This window comes from Phyllostomus discolor, chromosome 9 (genome assembly GCF_004126475.2).
Source record: "Phyllostomus discolor isolate MPI-MPIP mPhyDis1 chromosome 9, mPhyDis1.pri.v3, whole genome shotgun sequence".
NCBI classification, from domain to species: domain Eukaryota; kingdom Metazoa; phylum Chordata; class Mammalia; order Chiroptera; family Phyllostomidae; genus Phyllostomus; species Phyllostomus discolor.
Window position 1 is genome coordinate 81,712,843 of NC_040911.2, and position 22,230 is coordinate 81,735,072.

At 38.1% G+C, this 22,230-nt stretch overlaps 1 protein-coding gene across 4 annotated transcripts in view; it reads right to left on the minus strand.

The window, feature by feature from the left end:
• Positions 1-22,230, minus strand: part of PTPRA (protein tyrosine phosphatase receptor type A) — a 142,962-nt gene that overhangs the window by 55,296 nt on the left and 65,436 nt on the right. For 2 of the 4 annotated variants that reach the window (XM_036009630.1, XM_028523771.2), the window contains 3 exons: positions 15,671-15,749; positions 14,884-15,210; positions 8,010-8,036 (listed from right to left, as the gene is read on the minus strand). In XM_036009630.1, coding sequence (XP_035865523.1) covers positions 8,010-8,036; positions 14,884-15,210; positions 15,671-15,743 — 427 coding nt within the window. In that variant the 5' untranslated portion in view covers positions 15,744-15,749. Of the gene's footprint in view, positions 1-8,009; positions 8,037-14,883; positions 15,211-15,670; positions 15,750-22,230 lie in introns of those variants that run through there. The other 2 variants (XM_036009629.1, XM_028523772.2) reach the window with 2 other exon arrangements.

Consider the following 22,230-nt stretch of genomic DNA (forward strand, 5'->3'; position numbering starts at 1 on the left):
CTAAAATACCACTGCTAGGAATCAGTGGTGTACTATCAAGTTCTTAGGAAGGACTTGGTACCTAGAGTTATTTACCCAGTCAAATTTTCATTTTAGTGTAAGGTCAAAAGAAAGCCATCTCCAAAGCTTGGGGCTTTAGGGTCAGGCAGCCTGAGGGTTCGAATCTCTACTTTCCTACTTAGTAGCAGTGTGACAATCTCTTGGAACCACTGTAGCTTTATGAAATGCAAATATGAGCATATGATCCTTCTACACCCTTTACAGTTAATGTAAGATTTAAAAGAAGGAACATTTGCAAAGTGCCTGATAGATATGAAGGGGAAAGATTTGGCCTCGGTATCCAGAAGCTCACACAGACCAGCTTCCTAGCCTCAGGCAGGTCTCTAGAACAGAGAAACTACATCCCAAAAGTAGCTCATTGCTTGTTCCCCCTCTGCTTTTAAATTATATTTTATTGTTTATGCTATTACAGTTGCCCCAGTTTTTCCTCCTTTCCCCCTTTCACCCACCCCGCCACTCCCTCAGGCAATCTCCACACTGTCTTCCACGCCCAAGATCACCTGGATTTTCGTGTTCTTCAGCTAATCCCTTCCCCTTCTTTCAGCCAGTTCCCACCTCCTCCCTCTCCTCTTACGGCTGTCAGTCTGTTCCATGTTACTATGCCTCTGATTCTATTTTGATCATTAGTTTATTTTGTTCATTAGATTCCACATAGAAGTGAGATCATATGGTATTTGTCTTTCACTGGCTAGCTTATTTTCTAGGTCCATCCATGCTGCCGTAGAAGGTGAGTTCCTTCTTTTTTACTTCTGTGTAGTATTCCATTGTGTAAATATACCACAGTTTTTTATCCACTCATCTAGTTATGGGCACTTAGGCTGTTTCCAGATCTTGGCTATTGTAAATAACCCTGATATAACACAAGATATATTCTTTTGAATTGGTGTTTCAGATCACCACTTGTTTTTATGAATAACATTTTATTGGAGGACAGCCACATTCATTCATTTACATACTGTCTATAGTGGTTTTTGCACTACAAAGGTAAAGCTGAGTAGATGAGATAGTATGGTTGAAAAACTGAAAATTATTATTTTCTGGCCCTTGATAGAAAAAGTTTGCTAAACCCTGATCTAGAATGTTATTACCATTTCTCCTCTTATTTTAGCTCAGATATCACTTTTTGGTAATTGATTCTTTCTTGTACGTCCGTAATACTATGTACCTACTCTGCTACAACTCATAACATTGAATTAAGGTAAATGATTATGTGACTATTAAATTATAAACTTCTTGAGGGCATGGATTCAATATCACCCCTGGTATCTTTAATTCAATAAATATATCTTGAGTGGCAGCTGTGTCAGGCAGGTCCTAAGAATATGGTAGTGAACAAATCAAAATTCCTTGTCCTTATAAAGCTTTTATTAGTAGAGGAGACAGGACAACAGATAACTAAAGAAACATATAATAAGAGTAGTGATAAGTGCCATGAAGAAAAATAGTAAGGCATGGCAAAAGAGGGAATGGGGAGAGGTGTTCTGTGATATAAGATTGGGGGGTGGGGGTCAGAAAAAGTCCTGAATGAATAGATAAAGTATCAGGAACACAACCACAGGCAATATAAGAAGAGTCAGTTAGATAACTCAGAAATTAATAAAAATTATTAATGAATTAAATGAATATTTAAGCACTTATGTAGCAGGCACAGAGCTAAGTACCACACACATATCATTCAATTATTGTAAAAGCCTAAGATACCATTATTAACCCTATTTTTATGGATAAGAAAACTGAACAGAGAGATTAACTTGCCCATATTACACATCTGCAAATCTGAAGCAAGACCACATAGTTGCACTATTCTCCAGGCTCTTCATAAACTACAGGACCAACAGCACTAATTCTTACAAGCTTTCATGCCAGAACAGTCCTCTATCATCAAAGTCAGATTTTTATATCTTGACATCTCAATTACACCCACAATTTTTTAAAGGTTTTATTTATTTTTAGAGAGAGGATAAGGGATGGAGAAAGAGAAGGAGAGAAACATCAATGTGTGGTTGCCTCTCACAAGGCCCCCACTGGGGACCTGGCCTGCAACCCAGGCATGTGCCCTAGACTGGGAATCGAACCAGCAACCCTTTGGTTTGCAGCCCACACTCAATCCACTGAGCTACACCAGCCAGGGTCATCCACATTCTTTTTTAGTCCTTACCTGAGGACATTTTTATTGATTTTTAAAGAGAGAAGAAGTGTGTGTGTGGTGGTAAGGGAGGGAGATGGGGGAGGAGAGACATCGACTGGGTGCCTCCTGTATATGACCTGACCAAGGATCGAACCCACAACTTGTTGGTGCACAGGATGATGCTCCAACCAACTGAGCCACCCAGCCAGGGAACATCCACATTTTTGGTACAGTTAAAGACAACACAGATAATAAAGATGTCCCTAGGCCTCTGTGAGGAAAGGAGACCTAGATCTATTATGAAAATAGGAGAACTTGCAGCTACCTATATCAAATCTCAGACTTAGAGACAGGCTCAGGATAAAGTCACCCTTCTAGGGCTCCTCTCAAACTGGACAGACTTATCCTCTCATCAGGCTTGTCTTGGTCTAGGTCTTCTGGAGATGCAGCTTTTCATGGTGCAGGCAGGTGCAGGCAAGGCAGGCACACTGGTCCAGTCCTTGTTGCCTGCTCCCCTAATCCAGTCTAGCAAAATTCCACTTCCTAGACTTAGGCCAGGGGTCAACATTTGAAAAATATTAAAATGGTGCTTTGGGACTACAGATGTCTATTTGCTATAACCCCTTTCCAAGATCAAAAGATCATATTATTCTAAAGGCTGGTAAGTAGACAGATGAGTCAACTAAGGGCTTAGCCATACTTTAGTCAACTATAAAGATAATCAGTAAAATTAAACCCATACTCCTTTAGCTTTATGCTAAGGCCCATTTATTTGTCTTATTCCCATACTTTTTGGTAGAAGTATTTATCAACTCACAAAGGCAGAAATGTAATGCTGTTTTAAGTGCTTCCTGTTGGCTCTAAAAACAGCAAAAGTTACCAGGTTACCTTAAGAGGCCAAACCACTGGGCTGAGCACATTTACTTGTTGGCTAGGGCCAAATTACCATTCAGAAGCCTTAATTTATATTGCCCATCTACCTTCTGTAAGGCCTCTGGAGTTGTATTTCATTAAAAAAACAATCTGACCATGTTACTTCCTTCCTTATCCTCACTAGGAGACGCCACGGCTCCTGAGCTCAATGTACCACCAGGCCCATTCTGCTCGGGGGCTGCCTCTGGCTACTCTCCACCTCATGCACACCAACTGTGCACTGTTCCTCAAACACATGACCTGCTCTTTCATGTCTCCTTGCTTTTATCCTATTTGGTGCATCCTCATTTTCTTCAGTTACCATATTAATTTAAACTGCCCAAAGCTCACCTCCGTGCCTTGTTCCCACTCTCCAGGTACAACAATAAGTCTTTTAAGCTCTCTCACAGCACTTTATATGTTATATACAATAGCATGTAGCTGAGTAGACTTTTTGGTTCTTGGTGATCACATGTTTCTTACATGAGACATTTTTCTTTCTGGGATCCTCAGCATTCAACAAGTGTTGAATACATTATTAAAAGTGTTTTTAGGGAAAGCTGTCATAAATGGAGGTCACAATAATAATGTCACTTACTATGATAACTCAAAAATACCTCTTTAACCAAGAATGTTGACCCCTTTCTAGACTGCAACTCTAGCAAAGTATTGAAGGAAAAAGATGGGGGAGCAGGTGATCTAATCTGATAGCTGAGAAACTAAGAAGCCCCTGGGATTCAATAGAATGTTTATCCTGCCCAGTTCTAGAACTTTGTAGCTCAAAGACTCCTTCATAAATATTAGAAGAAACTATTTCCAGATTTGAAAAAAAGTTAAAGAAAAGATTATAGAAGGTCCTCGATATAAATAACATTGTTTCATTCAATGTCATTTCATTATAGCATTGATGCTATATAGTCTAGGAACTGAGTTTTGTTATACATAGCAGAACCTATCGGTAGTGTTAAGTAAGGACTTAATGTACATCTAAAATAATTTAAAGTATGCTTAACAGCTTTATCCAATGTTCTTTTTTTCTCTTCTTTTGTTGTTCAAGTACAGTTGTCTCCATTTTCCCCCATCACTCCGCCTCCACCCCACAGTGTTCTTGCTCTTTAACAAATATCAGTTATAAGGTCTTCATGTAAAAATCCTATTATAAAAAATATGAAAATAAAAAGTAGGTTATGGAGAGTTTTGTTTAAAATGTGTGGGGCAGAAAGTTAGGTAACGTCTATAGTTGTGCTGGCATGGTTGGTTCCTAGATGACCTTGCCTTAGGAGCTGCCTTGCACATCAGCCTCCAGGAACCCTAGGAGTGTCCTTGTTTCCGCGAGTTCTGAATGAATGGCTAAGATTCCCGATCTCCTTAGTCTGCCATCTAATAGTAACAGTAACAGTGGTGATAGTAGTAGGTAGCAATGTACCAGAAACACTAGCTAAGCAACTGCTACGTGCCAACCTAGCACTAGGCCAAGCACTTTGTGTTACTTCATTCCTCACAACAGCCCTATGAAGAAAATTTGATCCCTATCCTATTTTGCAAATGGTTAAATGAGGCTCAGGGAAGTTAAACACCCATCCCACCCTACTGGTAACTGGTAGAGTCAAGAACACACAAACCCAGATAGTTTAGCTCTAAAGCCCATGCTTTTTTAAAACCACTGCGTACACTGCCTCTCCAAATATTCCACTATGCCACTCACTCCCTAGCCTGCGTACATATATTAAAATCATTCAACAGCATTTTCTTAGATGGGAAAATCTCTATTTATGAATGGGAGAATGTATCACTATCTTGCTCAAACTTCATGGGAATAGTATTAGATGTTACAGATTCTCCTTGAGGACCAAAGAACCTATTCCACCAGCTGCTGGGAGGATTAGTAGTTAATGGCTCTCAGTCAAGTTCTTCCCTAGGAATTACCCTTGACCTGAGAGTAGCCTGACCCAGAGAAGAAGCTCCCACTACCCCCAATTCCAGCTCCAGAGCTTCCTGTGGGACCAGCTGAGGCCTTTCTGCTTTTGCTCTGACTGTATGACATCTCATTTCCTCTCTCTACCCAATAATACTGCCTTTACTGCCTCACAGGTGCTATAGAGAGAAAATACTTCCCAATAAACTTGCTGCATGCAAATCTGTCTCAGAGTTTGTTTTCCCTAGAACAAAACTAATAAAATTGAGATGCAAAGCTATGTGAAGACTAAATAACAGCTAGAGTGTATACTTATGACCACTGACTTCATGGTGAAGAGGTACTTGGTAGATAATGCCAGAAGTGAATTTATGCATTACTATATATTACATAAATCATCCAAATTAACACCAGTAAAAGTGCTTTGAAAAACAAAGAACTGGTAACAAAAGGACAAATATTGTATGATTCCACTTAAATTAGGTACCTAGAATAGTGAAATCCATAAAGAGAGAAAGCAGAATGGTGGTTATCAGGGACTAAGGGAAGGAGAAACATGGTAAGTGTTTAATGGGTCACAGAGTTGCAGTCTGGGATGACACACAGTTGCAGTCTGGGATAACAAAAAAGTTCTGGAGATGAATGGTTGGTGGTGGTTGCACAACAATGTGAATGACAATGACCTGTACAGTTAAAATGGCAAATTTTATATTATGTATATTTTAAATTACATATATATGTAAATTACTTTTATTTTTAAATTACTTTTAAAAATAAATATATTTTTAAAAAATACACACAAGAAAATATCAGTTCTTGGACTTCAAAAGAAAGGAAGGGAAGTTGCCTGCCTCCCTTCCTCTCTTTATTTTTCTTTCTGCTTTGACAATTAAAACACGTGCCATGCCTTGGCCAGTGTGGCTCAGTGGGTTGGAGCACCCTCCCATAAACCAAAAGGTCTCAGGTTCAATTCCCAGTCAGGGCACATGCCTAGGTTGCAGGTTCCTCCTGTTGGGGTGAGATCAGGGTGCATAGGAGAGGCAACTGATCTTAGATGTTTCTCTCTCACATGGATGTTTCCGTGGCGTTCTCTCTCTCCCTTCCTTTCCCGGCCATTGCTGTTCAAAAGCATCACAAAGGCCAGTACATAAAAATGTATAATCCTTAAGTGAATCTGCATAGAAACAATTTGCTCAGCAAACCCATTATAACGCAAATATTTCAAAACAATTGCCTCATTTCTCAAAAAGCATTTGCCTTTAAATATTGAATGTGACATCACAATTCACAGCAATACTGCCCTGACCCAGGCTAGTCTCAATTGGTTGAGCATTGTCCCATGGAATGAAAGTCAGTTCCCTCTTAGGGCTTATACCTAAGCCATCGGTTGTCCCCGGTTGGGGCTTGTGAGACAGGCAACCAGTTAATGCTTCTCACACACACTGATGTTTCTCTTCCTCTTTCTCTCCCTGTCTTCCTCTCTCTTTAAAAAGTTAAAAAAACATTTTTTAATTTAGGAAAGAAAAGGAAGTTCATTCAATAAAAATAGTTTTTACAGCAATACTATAAGATCTGCTCTGGTAAAATCGTCATTACATATGGGGCTTTAGCAACTTCTGAGAATATGTACACCTCTTCATTTTTTTAGTCAAAGGTAATAATACAAAATTATTTTTTTAATTTAAAAGGAGATTTATTATATTAGTATGTCACAGTTAGCAATAATCTTTATAATTAGTGTAATTTTATTTATTTTTAATCACAATATTGAAACTATTCAAATCCATATTAGTTACCGAGGTAAAACAGGGATATATCTAGGGCAAGAGAAAGGCTGAATATTGAGAAAATAAACACTAAGCAGAAGGAATCACAGATCCTATGTTTAATCTTGAAACCTACCACTTTCTCTTTTGACTTTATTGTATGATTGATTAAAAGAGCAGTTTTAGGGAGAAAATATAAGACTGCTCCAATGTAAATTTGTAAACCTCTACATTTAGTAGTCAGAATCTGGTAAGAGCAAGAATAGCCAGGATACTGCATTAATCCAATCTAGCTCTTGAGTTTAGGAAAGAGTGAGCTTGAAAACTGAGGGAACTCTGTACATAGTATGGATACACCTTATTATTCCACACCAAAATATGGTGGCAGATGCACAACACATAAAGGGTTAGAGTAACTACTTTTCTGATTCAAATGCTCCCTACTTAGAGGGACTTCATAAGCCTTTCAAATGTTCCATTACTTAATTATGCAGGAAAAAAATGTGCATGGTTAAATAATGGAATTAGAAAAAAATACCTCAAAAAGTTTGATCTGATAAAAATAGGAAATCATGATGAGAAATATTGTTTCACAGATTAGCATTTTCTAAACTCAAATGCAATTTTCATTTCTTAGACTCATTTTTCTTTCTCTTATGCTCTTTGTAGCTTTACTGTTGTCCTAGGCAAAATGTGCCACTTCTACAGATGTGAACCCAAATCCTTTTTTCTCTGATGATCAGGAATTTGGCAGCACTGCTTACACCACTGACATAGCATCTCCAGTCACAGTGGCTTTACCCTAAAAGATGAGAATCCATAAAATCCATATAAAGTGACAAAAGGTCAATATTTTATACAGTAGGGTAAAACAACACAAAGGCAGAGGTTGTTTAAAGGTAACTATTGCCCAGAAGTTAGTAATTAACTGTGCAGTATAGATTATTGCCTAAAGTCACCAAAGATTAATAAGGTGACATGATAAAGATAGTTGTTTTATTACTTGTTAAAATGCATCATTGCTATTAGAGTCTATAATCTACATTTAAATACATAATGAGTACTTATTTCTATTACTCTTTTCTTTGAGGTTAATACGAAAACAACTTAAGGAAAAGTATACATATAACAGTCACAGATGTACAAGTTTACCATAGACTGTGGTAAGCAAAGGAAAGATGACATATTATACACTGTAAAAGGGTCAGACATAAGGTGAGTGGCTCACCTCTTCTCTCCTTGGAGTCAGAATTACCTGTGTTAACAAGTGAAAAATAGAAACATTCACTCAAATTAAAGAAAAACATTACTATCAATCAAAAGTAAGAACATAAACTCTTGGAATACGGATACTTTTATCTTTGTATATATTGGAGCTAGAATGAGGCACCCTCAACAACTGGGGAACAAGACTGCCCAGATTCACTAAACTAATCAGTGGTTTGTCCTTCTCTGTGAGTATAAAAACAATGCAGTGTCAGTATTCATAAAAAGGACAATATAAAGAGGAATACAAACAACGGTATCAGAGGTTTTTATGTCTTTTAGGTCATTAAAATGCAACAGCACATAATTAAGGATATGAAAGACCTAAATGATAACAGGCAGTAAAATCTAATTGGTATAGACCAAATTCTATATACTAAAAGAAAAAAACCTTTTCAAAGGCTTATGAAATATCCACAAGCCCTTATAAATCCTCTGCAGTAGAAATAATACAGACAACATTCTTTTATGATAATACAGTAAAACTAAATGTTAACAAAGAAACACTTGAAAATTTAACACAAAACCAAATTGTAAAACACCTAAAAAAATAAAATCAGTCTTGTGGCAAAATCCACCAACTTTCTCCAATATCAGTCTCCTCTTTCTCTTCTCTTTGGTACAGAACACATTTTTGTTTTTTAGCAAACTGGAGCTGTCTAGCTAGAGACTACATTATCTTGAGACTCCTTTGGGTTGTGTAGGAGTCATATGAAGAATTCAGGCCAATGGGATGTGAGCAAAAGTGATGAAGGCAACTTCTGGTTACATCCCTTGTAAAAAAATAATAATAAATTGTCCCCACTGCCTCTGTTCACCCTTCCCAGGGGCTAAAGCCAGAACCCAACGATGAGAGACACCTTTAACCAAACAGATGAGGAAAATTTTGTTGGGATGATAGAGCCACAATAACTTGATCAGGAACTTGGTTGTAGACGAGGCAAAGTCCCCTGTCTACCTCTAGAATGGGGAGAGAAAGAATTTTAATTTAGTTAATTAAACTTTTGTCTTAATTGTAGTCACTGAATTTTAGTTTGTCTTTGTCAGAGTAGCTTAGACTGCATCCTAACTAATACAAATACCTACAGAAACACTCATGGGATATGGCTAAAGCTATGCTTACAAATAATTCATAGCATTAAATATGTTATTTAACTGGGAAGAATAAAAAACAAACAAATTAAGCCTTCAATTCAGGAAGACAGAAAATGCACAAAATAAATGTAAGAAAAATGGGAAAAAGAGTATGAATAAAAAAGAAATCAGTAAAATAAAAAGTGAAAAAGACCAAAGTAATAAATATACAATAGCAGGTTCTTGGGGGGGGGGAGAAGCAATGAATCATGAAACAGATAGATAGTTAGCCAACCTAAACGAACAAAAAAAGAACTTAAATATGTAAGATAAATATTCATAATTATGTAAGAAATTAATCCTAAGAGATGACTTTTTCTCAAATCTATTCAAATAATTTTGAAAACATGAATGAAATGCATAGTTTTTCTAGGTAAACCCAATTCTTTCATGAAGCAAAAAAAAAATAGTGACAACTAAAATTTACCAAAATGTAGCACAAATACAAAGGAAACACACAGACCAAATTCATTTAGAAATAACTTATGACTCTCAATGGAAAAAATCCCAAAATAAAATAATTATCAAACAAATTCCAACAGTTCATCAAAAAACAATACAACACAACCAAATGCAGTTGTTTTTGCAGGAATGTAAACAACTCAAAAATAGTAAATCTATTAATATGATTCATCACGGCATTTAAGAAAAAGAAAAAATCATATAGATCTTGCTCATTGATGCTGAAAAGGCAACTGGCAAAATTTAACACCCATTCTTGACATAAACGCTATTTAAAATAGAAATAAGCGGCAAATCCTGAACACAGTAAACATGTTTACTGTAAACATGGGGGTATCTGTCATTTCATTTAACCATAAGAGAAAAGGAGATCTAAAAATTAGGCATAGATATTTGCAGATGAGATGATTTAAAGACTTATGATAAGTGAAGAAAATTATCTCAAATGCTAAGGAATGTATTAAGATGGCCAGTATAAAAAGTACCTATACAAATCAATAGTCTAGCAAGTCCAGGAATTCCAGCCCAGATGGAGGCATAGGTAGACACATTAAGCCTCGCACAATAAAAAGAAGGACAATAACAAATTTAAAAACAAAAAATAACCAGAACTGACAGAAAATTGAACTGTATGGAAGTCTGACAACCAAGGAGTTAAAGAAACATTCCTTCAGACTGATAGGAAGGGCATAGACAGGCAGCATGGCAGAGAGGACTCGTGGCAAGGTCGTGGCTAGAGGATGGGGGTGGGCAAGGTGCTGCTGGAGGCCAGCAAGACGGTGGATGGCAGACTGGGCGGTCCCACATTTGAGTGCAGACAAACCAGGAGGAACAATTGGGGAGCAAGACAGACCACACAACCCAGGGTTCCAGCATCAGGAAATAAAGCCTCAAAGCCTCTGAATGAAAATACCTGTGGGGGTTGAGGCAGCAGCAGGAGAAACTCCCAGACTCACAGAAGAGTTCACTGGAGAGACCAACAGGGTCCTAGAATATACGAAAGGCCACCCAACCAGAAATCAGCACCAGAAGGGCCCGATTTGAGTGTGGGCAGTGGAGGAAGTGACTGAAAACTGGCAGAGGGTGGAGCCAAGTGGCATTGTTCCCTCTTGGACCCCACAAATAGCATAATCATTGGTAATCAGGATGCTCTCAGACCTGGATGAATATGAAAAAATGAAGGCTATGCTAAGTGAAATCAAGGAAAACGTACAGGGAACCAACAGTGACAAGAAGGAAACCGGGACTCAAATCAATGATTTGGACCAGAAGGAAGAAACACATTCAACCAGAACACAACAAAGAAACAAGAATTCAAAAAAATGAGGAGAGGCTAAGGAACCTCCAGGACAACTTTAAACATTCCAACATCTGAATCATAGGGATGCCAGGAGGAGACGAACAAGAGCAAGAAATGGAAAACTTATTTGAACAAATAATGAAGAACTTCCCCATTCTGGCCAAGGAAATAGACTTCCAAGAAGTCCAGCAAGCTCAGAGAGTCCCAAACAAGTTGGACCCAAGGAGGAACACACCAAGGCACATCATAATTCCATTACCCAAGATTAAAGATAAGGAAAAAATCTTAAAAGCAGAAAGAGAAAAGGAGACAGTTCCATTCAAAGGAGTTCCCATAAGACTGTCAGCTGATGTCTCAAAAGAAACCTTGCAGGCAAGAAGGGGATGAAAAGAGTATTTTAAGTCATGAAAAGCAAGGACCTACATCCAAGATTACCCTATCCAGCAAAGCTTTCATTTAGAATGGAAGGGCAGATAAAGTGCTTCCTAGATAAGGTCAAGTTGAAGGAGTTCATCATCACCAAGCCCTTATTATATGAAATGTTAGAGACTTATCTAAGAAAAAGAAGAAGATCAAAAACATGAACAGTGAAATAAAAACAAAAACACACAGCTATCAACAACTGAACCTAAAAAAACACAAAAACAAAAACAAACTAAGCAAGCAACTAGAACAGTAACAGAATCACAGAAATGGATATTACATGGAGGGTTATTAGCGGTGTGGGGGAGGGGGAAGAATGGGGTGAAGGTACAGGGAATAAGAAGCAGAAACGGTAGGTACAAAATAGACAGGGGGAGGTTAAGAATAGTATAGGAAATGGAGAAGCCAACGAAGTTATATGTATGGCCCACGGACATGAACTAAGGTAGGGGAATGCTGGTGGGAGTTGGGGTACAGGGTAGAGGGGATTAAAGGGGAGAAAAAATAGGACAATGGTAATAGCATAATTAATGAAACATATTTTTTAAAAAATAAATAGCCTAAATATACCTAAAACTAAAACAATGTTACACATCAATTATAAATAATAATAAAATTGTCTCAATAAAAAAATTGTCTTCTTAAATAACACAAGAAAGTACTCTATTTATACTAACAAAGAAAAAAAAGGAGAAAGCAAAAAACCCCTTCAAAATATCAGAAATAAAACATGTGCAATGTCAGTAGCAAAAACTTGAAAACATTTCCAAGTAATACAAAATAAGGCCAGCAAATAGACTACCCTGCATTCTTGGATAGAAAGACTTAAAGATGTCAATTGTCCTGTTAATCTATTTCACATGACCAATAAAAACTTTTTTCCTGCTGTACAAGTTGATTTAATGTTCACAAAGAAAAATAATCAAGAACTGCTAGCCAAATTCTGAAAAATAAGATTAATAAGGGATGACTCACCTTATCAGATGTTAAATATTTTACAAAATTACAATTATTTCAACAGTGGGATTTTGTACATGGACAGAGAAAAAGATTAAGAGAAAATATATATGGGAACCTAAATACATATCAGAATTCAATATATGATAGAGGTGGCACTGGAATCAGTGAGGTAAAAATATATCATTCATTAAAGGGTATTGGGACAAGCAGTTAACCATTTGGGAAAAACAGATGCACAGTTCACACTTTACAACAGAATACATTCCAGATGGATCCAAGATTTCAGCACACACATACAAGCACATGCAGATGCAACACACACATAAAAAACCAATAGAAGTCTAGAAGAAAATATAACAAAATATATTTGATAATACTAGAGTCAGAAAAGCCTTATTAGATATGATCTAATACCTAGAAAACATTTAGTTGAAACTGATAAATTTTTTAATTAAAAAATTTAGAAATTGCTAATGACAGTTTCTGCAATGCAGAAAAGCCAGATGACCAACTGAGGGGAAATATTTGCAGCTTATCATAAGTAGGCAAAGGGCTCATTTTCCTAACATTAAAAGGCTTCTTTAAATGAGTCAGAAAAGCCTCACATTCTAATACAATTAACACATTTCATGTCTTAGAGGAGACTGCAACTGCATTTCACTGGTGACTTCTATTCAAGATCAGTAAAGCACAAGTAAACGTTTATTGTACATCAGGATGTCATAGTCTGAAACCACACATTTTACTCATCACCACCATTTTACCAATCCTTCCATAATTATTACATCATAATTTTTGGTTAAATCAGTATTTAATGTCTTATGTTATTATGATTATGTAATATTATTACCTGCTGAGGTACAGGTATAATGTGCTTATTTTCCTTTTCTCATACTATCTTTTTCTGGGTTTAGTAACTGCCTTATATTTTTCTTTGTTTAGTTTTCTATTTTTCTCTTCCAATTTCTGTGTTTTCATCTTCCAAAACTTCTATTATTTGAATATGAGACATATCCCGAATTAATTCTTTAATCTTTTTTCTTTCCTATTGAACTTTGCTTTGAATTTTTGTTTTTCTCCTTTTTAAAATAAGCATGTAATTACATATTTCTTTTTCTTCCATTTATAACAAAATAATAAATACATTGTGTACATTTCTTCACATTGATTTTTTTCAGTTAGCCTATTATATAGGGTCTGGCAGAAGTAAGGCCTGCTTGACTGTGGTTAGTAGGGTAATAATATGGGTGTAATAATTTATAGTTTTAATTTGAACATTTTACCTAAAATGTCATACGGTGTGCTTGAGTATGATATTATGTTACAGAATTGCATGCTTATGATTTTTCAATTAAAAAGATGCGTTATTTGTGCCAGACCTTGTACTTGTTCTATATTAAAGAAGTGCTTCATTATATAGATACACCTTAATGTATTTATCCAGTCTTCCCTACCAGTGTACATTAACGCTGTTTTCAGAGTACTCTTACAAAGAATACAAGGTGTCATTTCAAGCATACATGGCAATATGGGTAGGATAAATTATTTTAAGGGTGCATCTGTAAACTAATGGATATTGCCAGATTTCTCTCTTCTGGGAAATACAGTACCATAAGCAGTGTTATCAGAGTGCCTGTTTTTCTGCACTCTCTTCAGTGCAGTAAAGTATCAAACTTAAATCTGTCAGGTGAAAATCAGCAGCTCTGTATAGCTTTAATTTGCATTTTACTGAGTGAGGCTGAACATCTTTTCATATTTGGAAAGATCATTTATATTTCTTTTTCTGAGAACTCTCTGCTGATATGCTTTGCTTGCGTTGGGGTGAAGCCCTGAACAAACTCACTGCAACTCAACTGTTTCCCTGAGGGCCCCTCTAACCTCACCCCTGGACACAGGTCTCCCACTCCATATCAAATTATTTTGGACATCCAGACCCATTTTCGTTCCCATGGTCTCCATAGATCCTTTCCTTTTCAGAGATAATGCTATTACTTGGTTTCTGTATACTTGCATCTTCAGTCTCTCTCTCTCTCTCTAAGATTTTATTTATTTTTTAGAGAGAGAAGGGAGAAAGAGAGGGAGAGAAACATCAATGTGCGGTTGCCTCTCGAACACCCCCTATGGGAGACCTGGCCTGTAACCCCAGCATGTGCCCTGACTGGGAATGGAAACAGCAACCCTTTGGTTTGCAGGCTGGCACTCAATCCACTGAGCCACACCACCCAGGGCGCATCTTCAGACTCTTGCATTATCAGTTACATCCTCTCTTTCCCTTATATTTTCAACCTTCATCTCTACCTTTAAACATGATTAAACCTCTCCAATTTAACCAGGAACCCATGCAAAACAGGACATTCTCCAGAATCTTTCTTCCTTCCTCTTAACCCTATATTAACCAGATATTACTGAGAATTCCCTATATCTAGATTTCATTACTTCGTTTGGGCAATTTTACTTATTTCAAGAAATTTTATGGCTAGGAGACACAAACAAAAATAATAAAGGCGAATAAGCTCAAAGAACGAAAGAAAGAACAAATAGAAACCATCTCTAGTACCTGAAGGAGGGAAAGTTTCTGGAGTGGTTGCTGCAGTGCTGGAATTCCCCTCCCAAGGCTCTGTTCTGGCATCTGTGAACTGGTTATCTGGAAGCCACGTTCCATTTGGTGAAACTGTAGTAACTACAGAATTGGTACTTGCTATTCTTGTGGTCCCATTCTCAGAATCTGAAGAATTGACAGTAGGTACATAGGTAGGTCCCAGAGTTAGATTTGGGCTGAATGTTGGTATCACGGAAAAAGTTATTGAAGGAGTAGGATTTGAAGTTTTGGTCTCTTCTCTTCCTGACTCTGCTATTGATGCTTCAACAGATCTTGTAGTTGAAACTACAAATACCAAGAAAATAAGGAAATATCACATGAATATGATAGCTTAAAAGCTCTGAGGCACAAAGTAGCAAGTCTTAGCAATAAGCTCTCAAACACTTGGAAACCAAAGAATAAACAAATGAGTGCGCACACCCACACACAGGATACACACACACACACACGCACGCACTTTATCTAGTACTAGATCCTTTCTACCAACTCCAAAAGAATATATGGTCTTTTTGTTTACTTAAACTAGTATGTATATGGCATATGTCATAGTACGTAGTATGGCATATACCACAATGATGAGCATTCACTGTGATTCAGAGATTTCCAAAAACATTTTACCATCACTTTTAAGTAAGACATTAATATTTTTTCTTTCTTAAGTATCACCTAAGTCTTCAGTTGGGAGTCATTAAATGTAAAAGCAAAACTCTACTCTGAATACCAGCTTTATTAAATGACAATTTACCTGTGGTTGTGTTGTCAGCACCGACATGTATCAGACTACTGCCAAGCAGAACAAGAATGATCCAGGAATCCATGCTGACCTGGGAAATAGAGAGCTGTGTTAGATAAGACTCTATATTATTGTAACTATGTACAAACTACTCACCAAATGAGTAATTTGGGCAAAATCTTCCTAGCTACTGAAATGTGCACACAGGAAAAATGATTTTTTTTTGGAGGCTGATATGTACATTTCCTCAGGAACCCAACTACTTAATTGAATCTTCAAATAAATATAAATAAGACTTAATAAGAACAAACTTTCCTGAGCAATGACTCTCAATCTTGGCTGTACTGTTAGAATCACCCAAAGAACTTTTAAAAATTCCCATGACAAACTGTACCTCTAGAGGTGACATCTATGTAGCTATCCTTTTAAAAATTCTCCAGGTGATTGCTTTGTGCAGCTTTAGCATTTTCAGAATGAGTATGGAGAAGATAAGGTGGCTATACGGATTTACTGCTCTTCAGAGCAGACATCACATAGCTGTCCTCAACTAGAACTTTTATTTTACCTCAAACCATATTAAAGGGCCATAGCACATTCCCACCACTAACAGTGGCTCATTCGTCCATTCAGATTTCTGGGCCCTACACTGAGCCAGGTACTAGGGAAGCAACTGCGGAGCAATACACTCACAGGTCCTATGTTCATGGGCCTCACAGCCTAGAGGTAATTCAATATGGTAGTGACTCTCCACAGGAAGCAGGACATGCCTCTTCTGAGGAAGGGTGGGGACATACAGGTGGTTCATATATACCCAACAACCATGCCTAACAGGAAATGGGTTCAGCAGGTGGCCTTCCCAAGGTGCAGCCATACAACATTTGACCACATTCCCAATTCTTCTAATCTGACCATAATCCAAAACTGAGAAAGGATACAATTTCCTCCACAGGATTAGAAAACAGATTGGAAGGCTGATTACTGTATATGTATATGTACCTATTCTTTTTTTAAAAAAATATTTTATTTATTTATTTATTTATTTATTTTTAGAGAGGGAAGGGAGAGAGATACAGAGGGAAAGAGAGAGAAATATCAATGTGCGGTTGCTGGGGGTTATAGCCTGCAACCCAGATATGTACCCTGGCTGGGAATCGAACCTGGGACACTTTGGTTCCCAGCCCGCGCTCAATCCACTGAGCTACGCCAGCCAGGGCTTATGTACCTATTCTTGATAAATCAATAGAAAATGGTTTTGGGAAAAAATACATTATTTTGGGAGAGGGGGTTAGACTGTTACCTCATTTCATATACCAAAATAAAATCCAGTTGAGTTGAAGAATTAAATGCTGAAAGCACACCTGGCTGGCATAGCTCAGTGGATTGAGCGCGGGCTGCAAACCAAAGTGTCGCAGGTTTGATTCCCAGTCAGAGTACATGCCTGGGTTGCAGGCCATGACCCCCAGCAACCGCACATTGATGTTTCTCTCTCCCCCTATCTATCTATCTCCCTCCCTTCCCTCTCTAAAAATAAATAAATAAAATCTTTTAAAAAATGCTGAAAGCACATTTTTTAAAGGAAATAAATATTTATGTGAGCTCAAGATGAGGAAGGAAAATATAAAGGCAATGTAGGAAATCACAAACATTACAAATGAAATCCCTAACAACAGAAAAAACAAAAGCTTCTAAATATAAAATAAATCAATTATAAATGATGTTCACGGACAGGAAGACTCAATGTGTCAAGATGTCAGTTCTCCCCACTCTAGTGTATAGATCCAACGCAATCTCAATCAAAATTCTAGCAAGTTATTTTGTAGATACTGAGAAGCTTATCCTAAAGTTTATAATAGAAAGGCAAAAGACTAATAGCCAACTCAATATCAAAGAAGAACAAAGTTGGAGAACTAACACTATTCTACTTCAAGAGTTACTATAAAGCAACAGTAATCAAGACGATGTGGTACTGGTGAAAGAATAAATAGATCAGTGGAGCAGAAGAAAGAGCCTAGACACAGACCCACAAAAATATAGTCGACTGATCTTTGATGAAGGAGTAAAAATAATACAATAGAGAAAACACAGTCTTTGTGCTGGAACAACTGGTCATACAGTATAAAAAAAAAAAGACAAATCTAGACACAGACCTTACACTCTTCACAAAAATTAATTCAAAATGGATCACAGACCTAAATGTAAATGCAAAACTACAAAACCTGGAAGATACACAGGAGAAAATCTAGATGGCCTTGGGTATGGTGATGATTTTGTAGATACAACACCAAGGACATGGTCCATGAAAGAAATAATCAGTAAGCAGAATATTAAATTTTAAAACTTCTGCTCTGTAAACAGTAAGGACATGAGAATGAGAAGACACATGGGGAGAAAATATCTGGCAAAAGACACATCTGCTAAAGGATTGTTATCCAAAATATACAAACAACTCTTAAAACTTAACAATAAGATAACTATCAACCTGATTTTAAAATTGTCCAAAGACCTGAAAAGACACCTCATCAAAGAAGCCATGGCTGGTATGGCTCCATGGGCCTAGTTGGGCCTTAGCTGGGCCTAGTCCCACAAACTGAAAAGTCACCGGTTCGATTCCCTGTCAGGGCACATGCCTAGGATGCAGGTTTGGCCCCGAGTCAGCATGCATATAGAAGCCAACCAATCAATGTTTCTCTCTCACATAGATGTTTCTCTCCCTCTCTAGCTCTCTCCCTTCCTCTTTCTCTAAAATTAAACGAAAGGGAGGGAGGGAGGGAGGGAGGAGAAAGGAATATTGATGGCAAGTATGCATATGAAAAGTTGTTCAACAACATATGTTATCTCAGGGAATTGCAAATTAGAACAATGAGATACCACTGCACACCTATCCGAGTGGCCATGATCCAAAACACTGACAACAAATCCTGGTGAAGACGTGAAACAACAGGAACTCTCATTCATTGCTAATGGAAATGCACAGTGATATAGACAACTTGGAAGGCAGTTTGGTGATTTCTTATTAAACTAAACATACTCTTAACACATGATCCACCAATTACGATCCTTGCCATTTACTCCATTTTATTCAAGAGAGCTGAAAAATTATGTCCACACAAAAATCTGGACACAGATATCCATACCAGCTTTATTCATAATTGTCAAACTTGGAAGCAACCAAGATGTCCTTCAGTAGGTGACTGGATAAATAAACTGTGGGACATCCAGACAATGAAATATTACTGAGAGCTTTAAAAAAAGAGCTACCAAGTCATGAAGAGATATGGAGAAATCTTAAACGCATATAACTAAGTGAAAGAAACCAACCTGAAAAAGCTACATATACTCTTGTATAATACTCTTGAGAAGGCAAAACTATGGAGACAATAAAAAGATTAGTGGCTGAGGTTAGGGAAGAGGAAGAGAATGAATACGTGGAACACAGAGGATTTTAAGGGCAGTCAAATCACTCTGTATATGATACAATGTCATTACACATTTGTCTAAACCCAAAGATTGTACACCAAAAGTGAACCCTAATGCAAACTATGGACTTTGGGTGATAATGATGTGTCAAAATGTAGGTTCATCAACTGTGATAAATGAACCTCTGTGCTGCAAGATGTCAGCAGTGGGGAGGTTGTGCATGTTTAGGGCACAGAGTATTTGGGAACTCTGCCATTTCTGCTCAATTTTGCTGTGAACCTAAAACTCATCTACAAAATAAGCCTTAAAAAAAAAAAAAGAAGGAAACTGGGACACAAATAAGAGAAAAGATTAAAACCAGAACTCACATATCTATGAAAAAATTAAAACCCCAATTTCAAAAACCTGAAAACCTAAACAGATAAATTTACAGAACAACAACAACAACAACAAAAAAACAGCTAAGGAAATACATGAAAAAGTGCTGACCATGCCCGCTAATCAAAGGACTATGAGCCCTGACTAGTGTAGCTCAGTAGGTTGAGTGCTAGCCTGCAAATAGAAGGGTGGCTGGTTCGATTCTGGGTCGGGGCACATGCCTAGGTTGTGGGCCAGGTCTCCCCATTGGGGGCGTGCAAGGGGCAACCAATAGATATCTCTCTCATGCATCGATGTTTCTTTCTCTCCCTTTCTTTCTTCCTCTCTTTCCTTCTCTCTAAAAATAAATAAAATGTTTAAAAAATGGAAAATGAGGTAACATTTTTACTTTCCAAATCAGAAAAGGCCAATCATATGAAATACTTAGTGCTGGGGTAAGGGTTCAGAATGGACCTCCCCAAAAGTGCCACTTTGGCATGTGAATTATTATGAGCTAAAGGCAATCAAGACCCTGCAAGCTAGGACTTCTGGCCAAGATGGAGGCATAGGTAGACACACTGTGCCTCCTCGCACAACCAAAATAAGAACAATTTATAAACAAAAAACAACCAGTAATGACAGAAAATTGAACTGTATGGAAGTCCAACAACAAAGGAGTTAAAGTAGGCACATTCATCCAGACCAGTAGGAGGGGCGAAGTTGGGCAGCCAGGCAGAGCAGGGTGGCGGGGGAAAAAAAAAAAAAAAGGCAGTGGCTGGCAGACCCCGGGCATGCAAGACAGCAGCTGGCGGACCCAGTGAGGCAGCAGTTGTGGAGGGGCACTGGTGTGCAAGATGGCTGGGGGACCAGGTGGTCCCACATTCACGCACAGATAAACCAGGTGAAACTAGGGAGTGAGACAGACCACGTAACCCAAGGTCCCAGCTCAGGGAAATAAAGCCTCAAAACACCAATTGAAAACACCTGTGGGGGTTGAGGTACTAGGAGAGATTCCCAGCCTTACAGAATTGTTGAAGAGACCCCCCACAGTCCTAGAACATACACAAACCCACCCACACGGGAATCAGCACCAGAAGGGCCCAATTTGCTTGTGGGTAGTGGGGGGAAGTGACAGAAATCCAGCAGAGAGTGGAGCAAGCGCCACTGTTACCTCTCAGACCCCTCCCCAACATACAGCATCACAACCCAGCTACATGGGTTGTCCCACCCTGGTGAACACCTAAGGCTCTACCCCTCACTATACATAACAGGCACATTAAGACAAAAAAAATGGCCCAAACTTAAGAACAGATCAAAGCTCCAGAAAAAATACAACTAAGCGATGAAGAGATAGCCAACCTATCAGATGCGGAGTTCAAAACACTGGTAATCAGGATGCTCACAGAATTGGTTGAATTTGGTCGCAAATTAGATGAAAAAATGAAGGCTATGCTAAGTGAAATAAAGGAAAATGTACAGGGAACCAACAGTGATGGGAAGGAAAGTGGAACTCAAATCAATGATTTGGACCAGAAGGAAGAAAGAAACATTCAACCAGAACAGAACAAAGAAACAAGAATTCAAAAAAATGAGGAGAGGCTAAGGAACCTCCAGGACAACTTTAAACATTCCAACATCTGAATTATAGGGGTCCCAGAAGGAGAAGAGGAAGAGCAACAAGTGGAAAAGTTATTTGAACAAATAATGAAGGAGAACTTCCCCATTCTGGCCAAGGAAATAGACTTCCAAGAAGTCCAGCAAACTCAGGGAGTCCCAAACAAGTTGGACCCAAGGAGGAACACAAAGGCACATCATAATTCCATTACCCAAGATTAAAGATAAGGAGAAAATCTTTTTTTTTTTTTAAGATTTTATTTATTTATTTTTAGGGAAGGAAGGGAGGGGGAGAGAGAGAGAGAGAGAGAGAGGGAGAGAAACATCAATGTGCGGTTGCTGGGGGTTATGGCCTGCAACCCAGGAATGTACCCTAGCTAGGAATCGAACCTGGGACACTTTGGTTCCCAGCCCGCGCTCAATCCACTGAGCTACACCAGCCAGGGCAGGAGAAAATCTTAAAAGCAGAAAGAGAAAAGGAGACAGTTACATACAAAGGAGTGCCCATAAGACTGTCAGCTGATTTCTCAAAAGAGACCTTGAAAGGCAAGGACCTACATCCAAGATTGCTCTATCCAGCAAAGCTTTCATTTAGAATGGAAAGGCAGATAAAGCGCTTCCCAGATAAGGTCAAGTTAAAGGAGTTCATCATCACCAAGTCCTTATTTTATGAAATGTTAAAGGAGCTTATCTAAGAAAAAGAAGATAAAAAACATGTATAGTAAAATGACAGCAAATTCACAATTTTTTAACAACCACACCTAAAACAAAAACAAAAGCAAACTAAGCAAACAACTAGAACAGGAACAGAATCACAGAAATGGAGATCACATGGAGGGTTAGCAACAGGGCGGGGGGGCGGGGGAGGTACAGAGAATAAGTAGCATAGATTGTAGGAAGGAAATAGACAGGGGGAGGGTAAGAATAGTATGGGAAATATAGAAGCTAAAGAACTTATAAGTATGATACATAGACATGAACTAAAGGGGGGGAACATGGGTGGTAGGGGCTGTGCAGGGTGGGTGGAGGGGAGTCAAGGGGGGGAAATGGGACAACTATAATAGCATAATTAATAAAATATATTAAAAAAAAAAGACCCTGCAAATTCAGTAGAAACTTTTCCTTTTCCCTTAAAGAATTTAAATTAAGCCCTGGCTGGCACAGCTCAGTGGATTGAGCGCGGG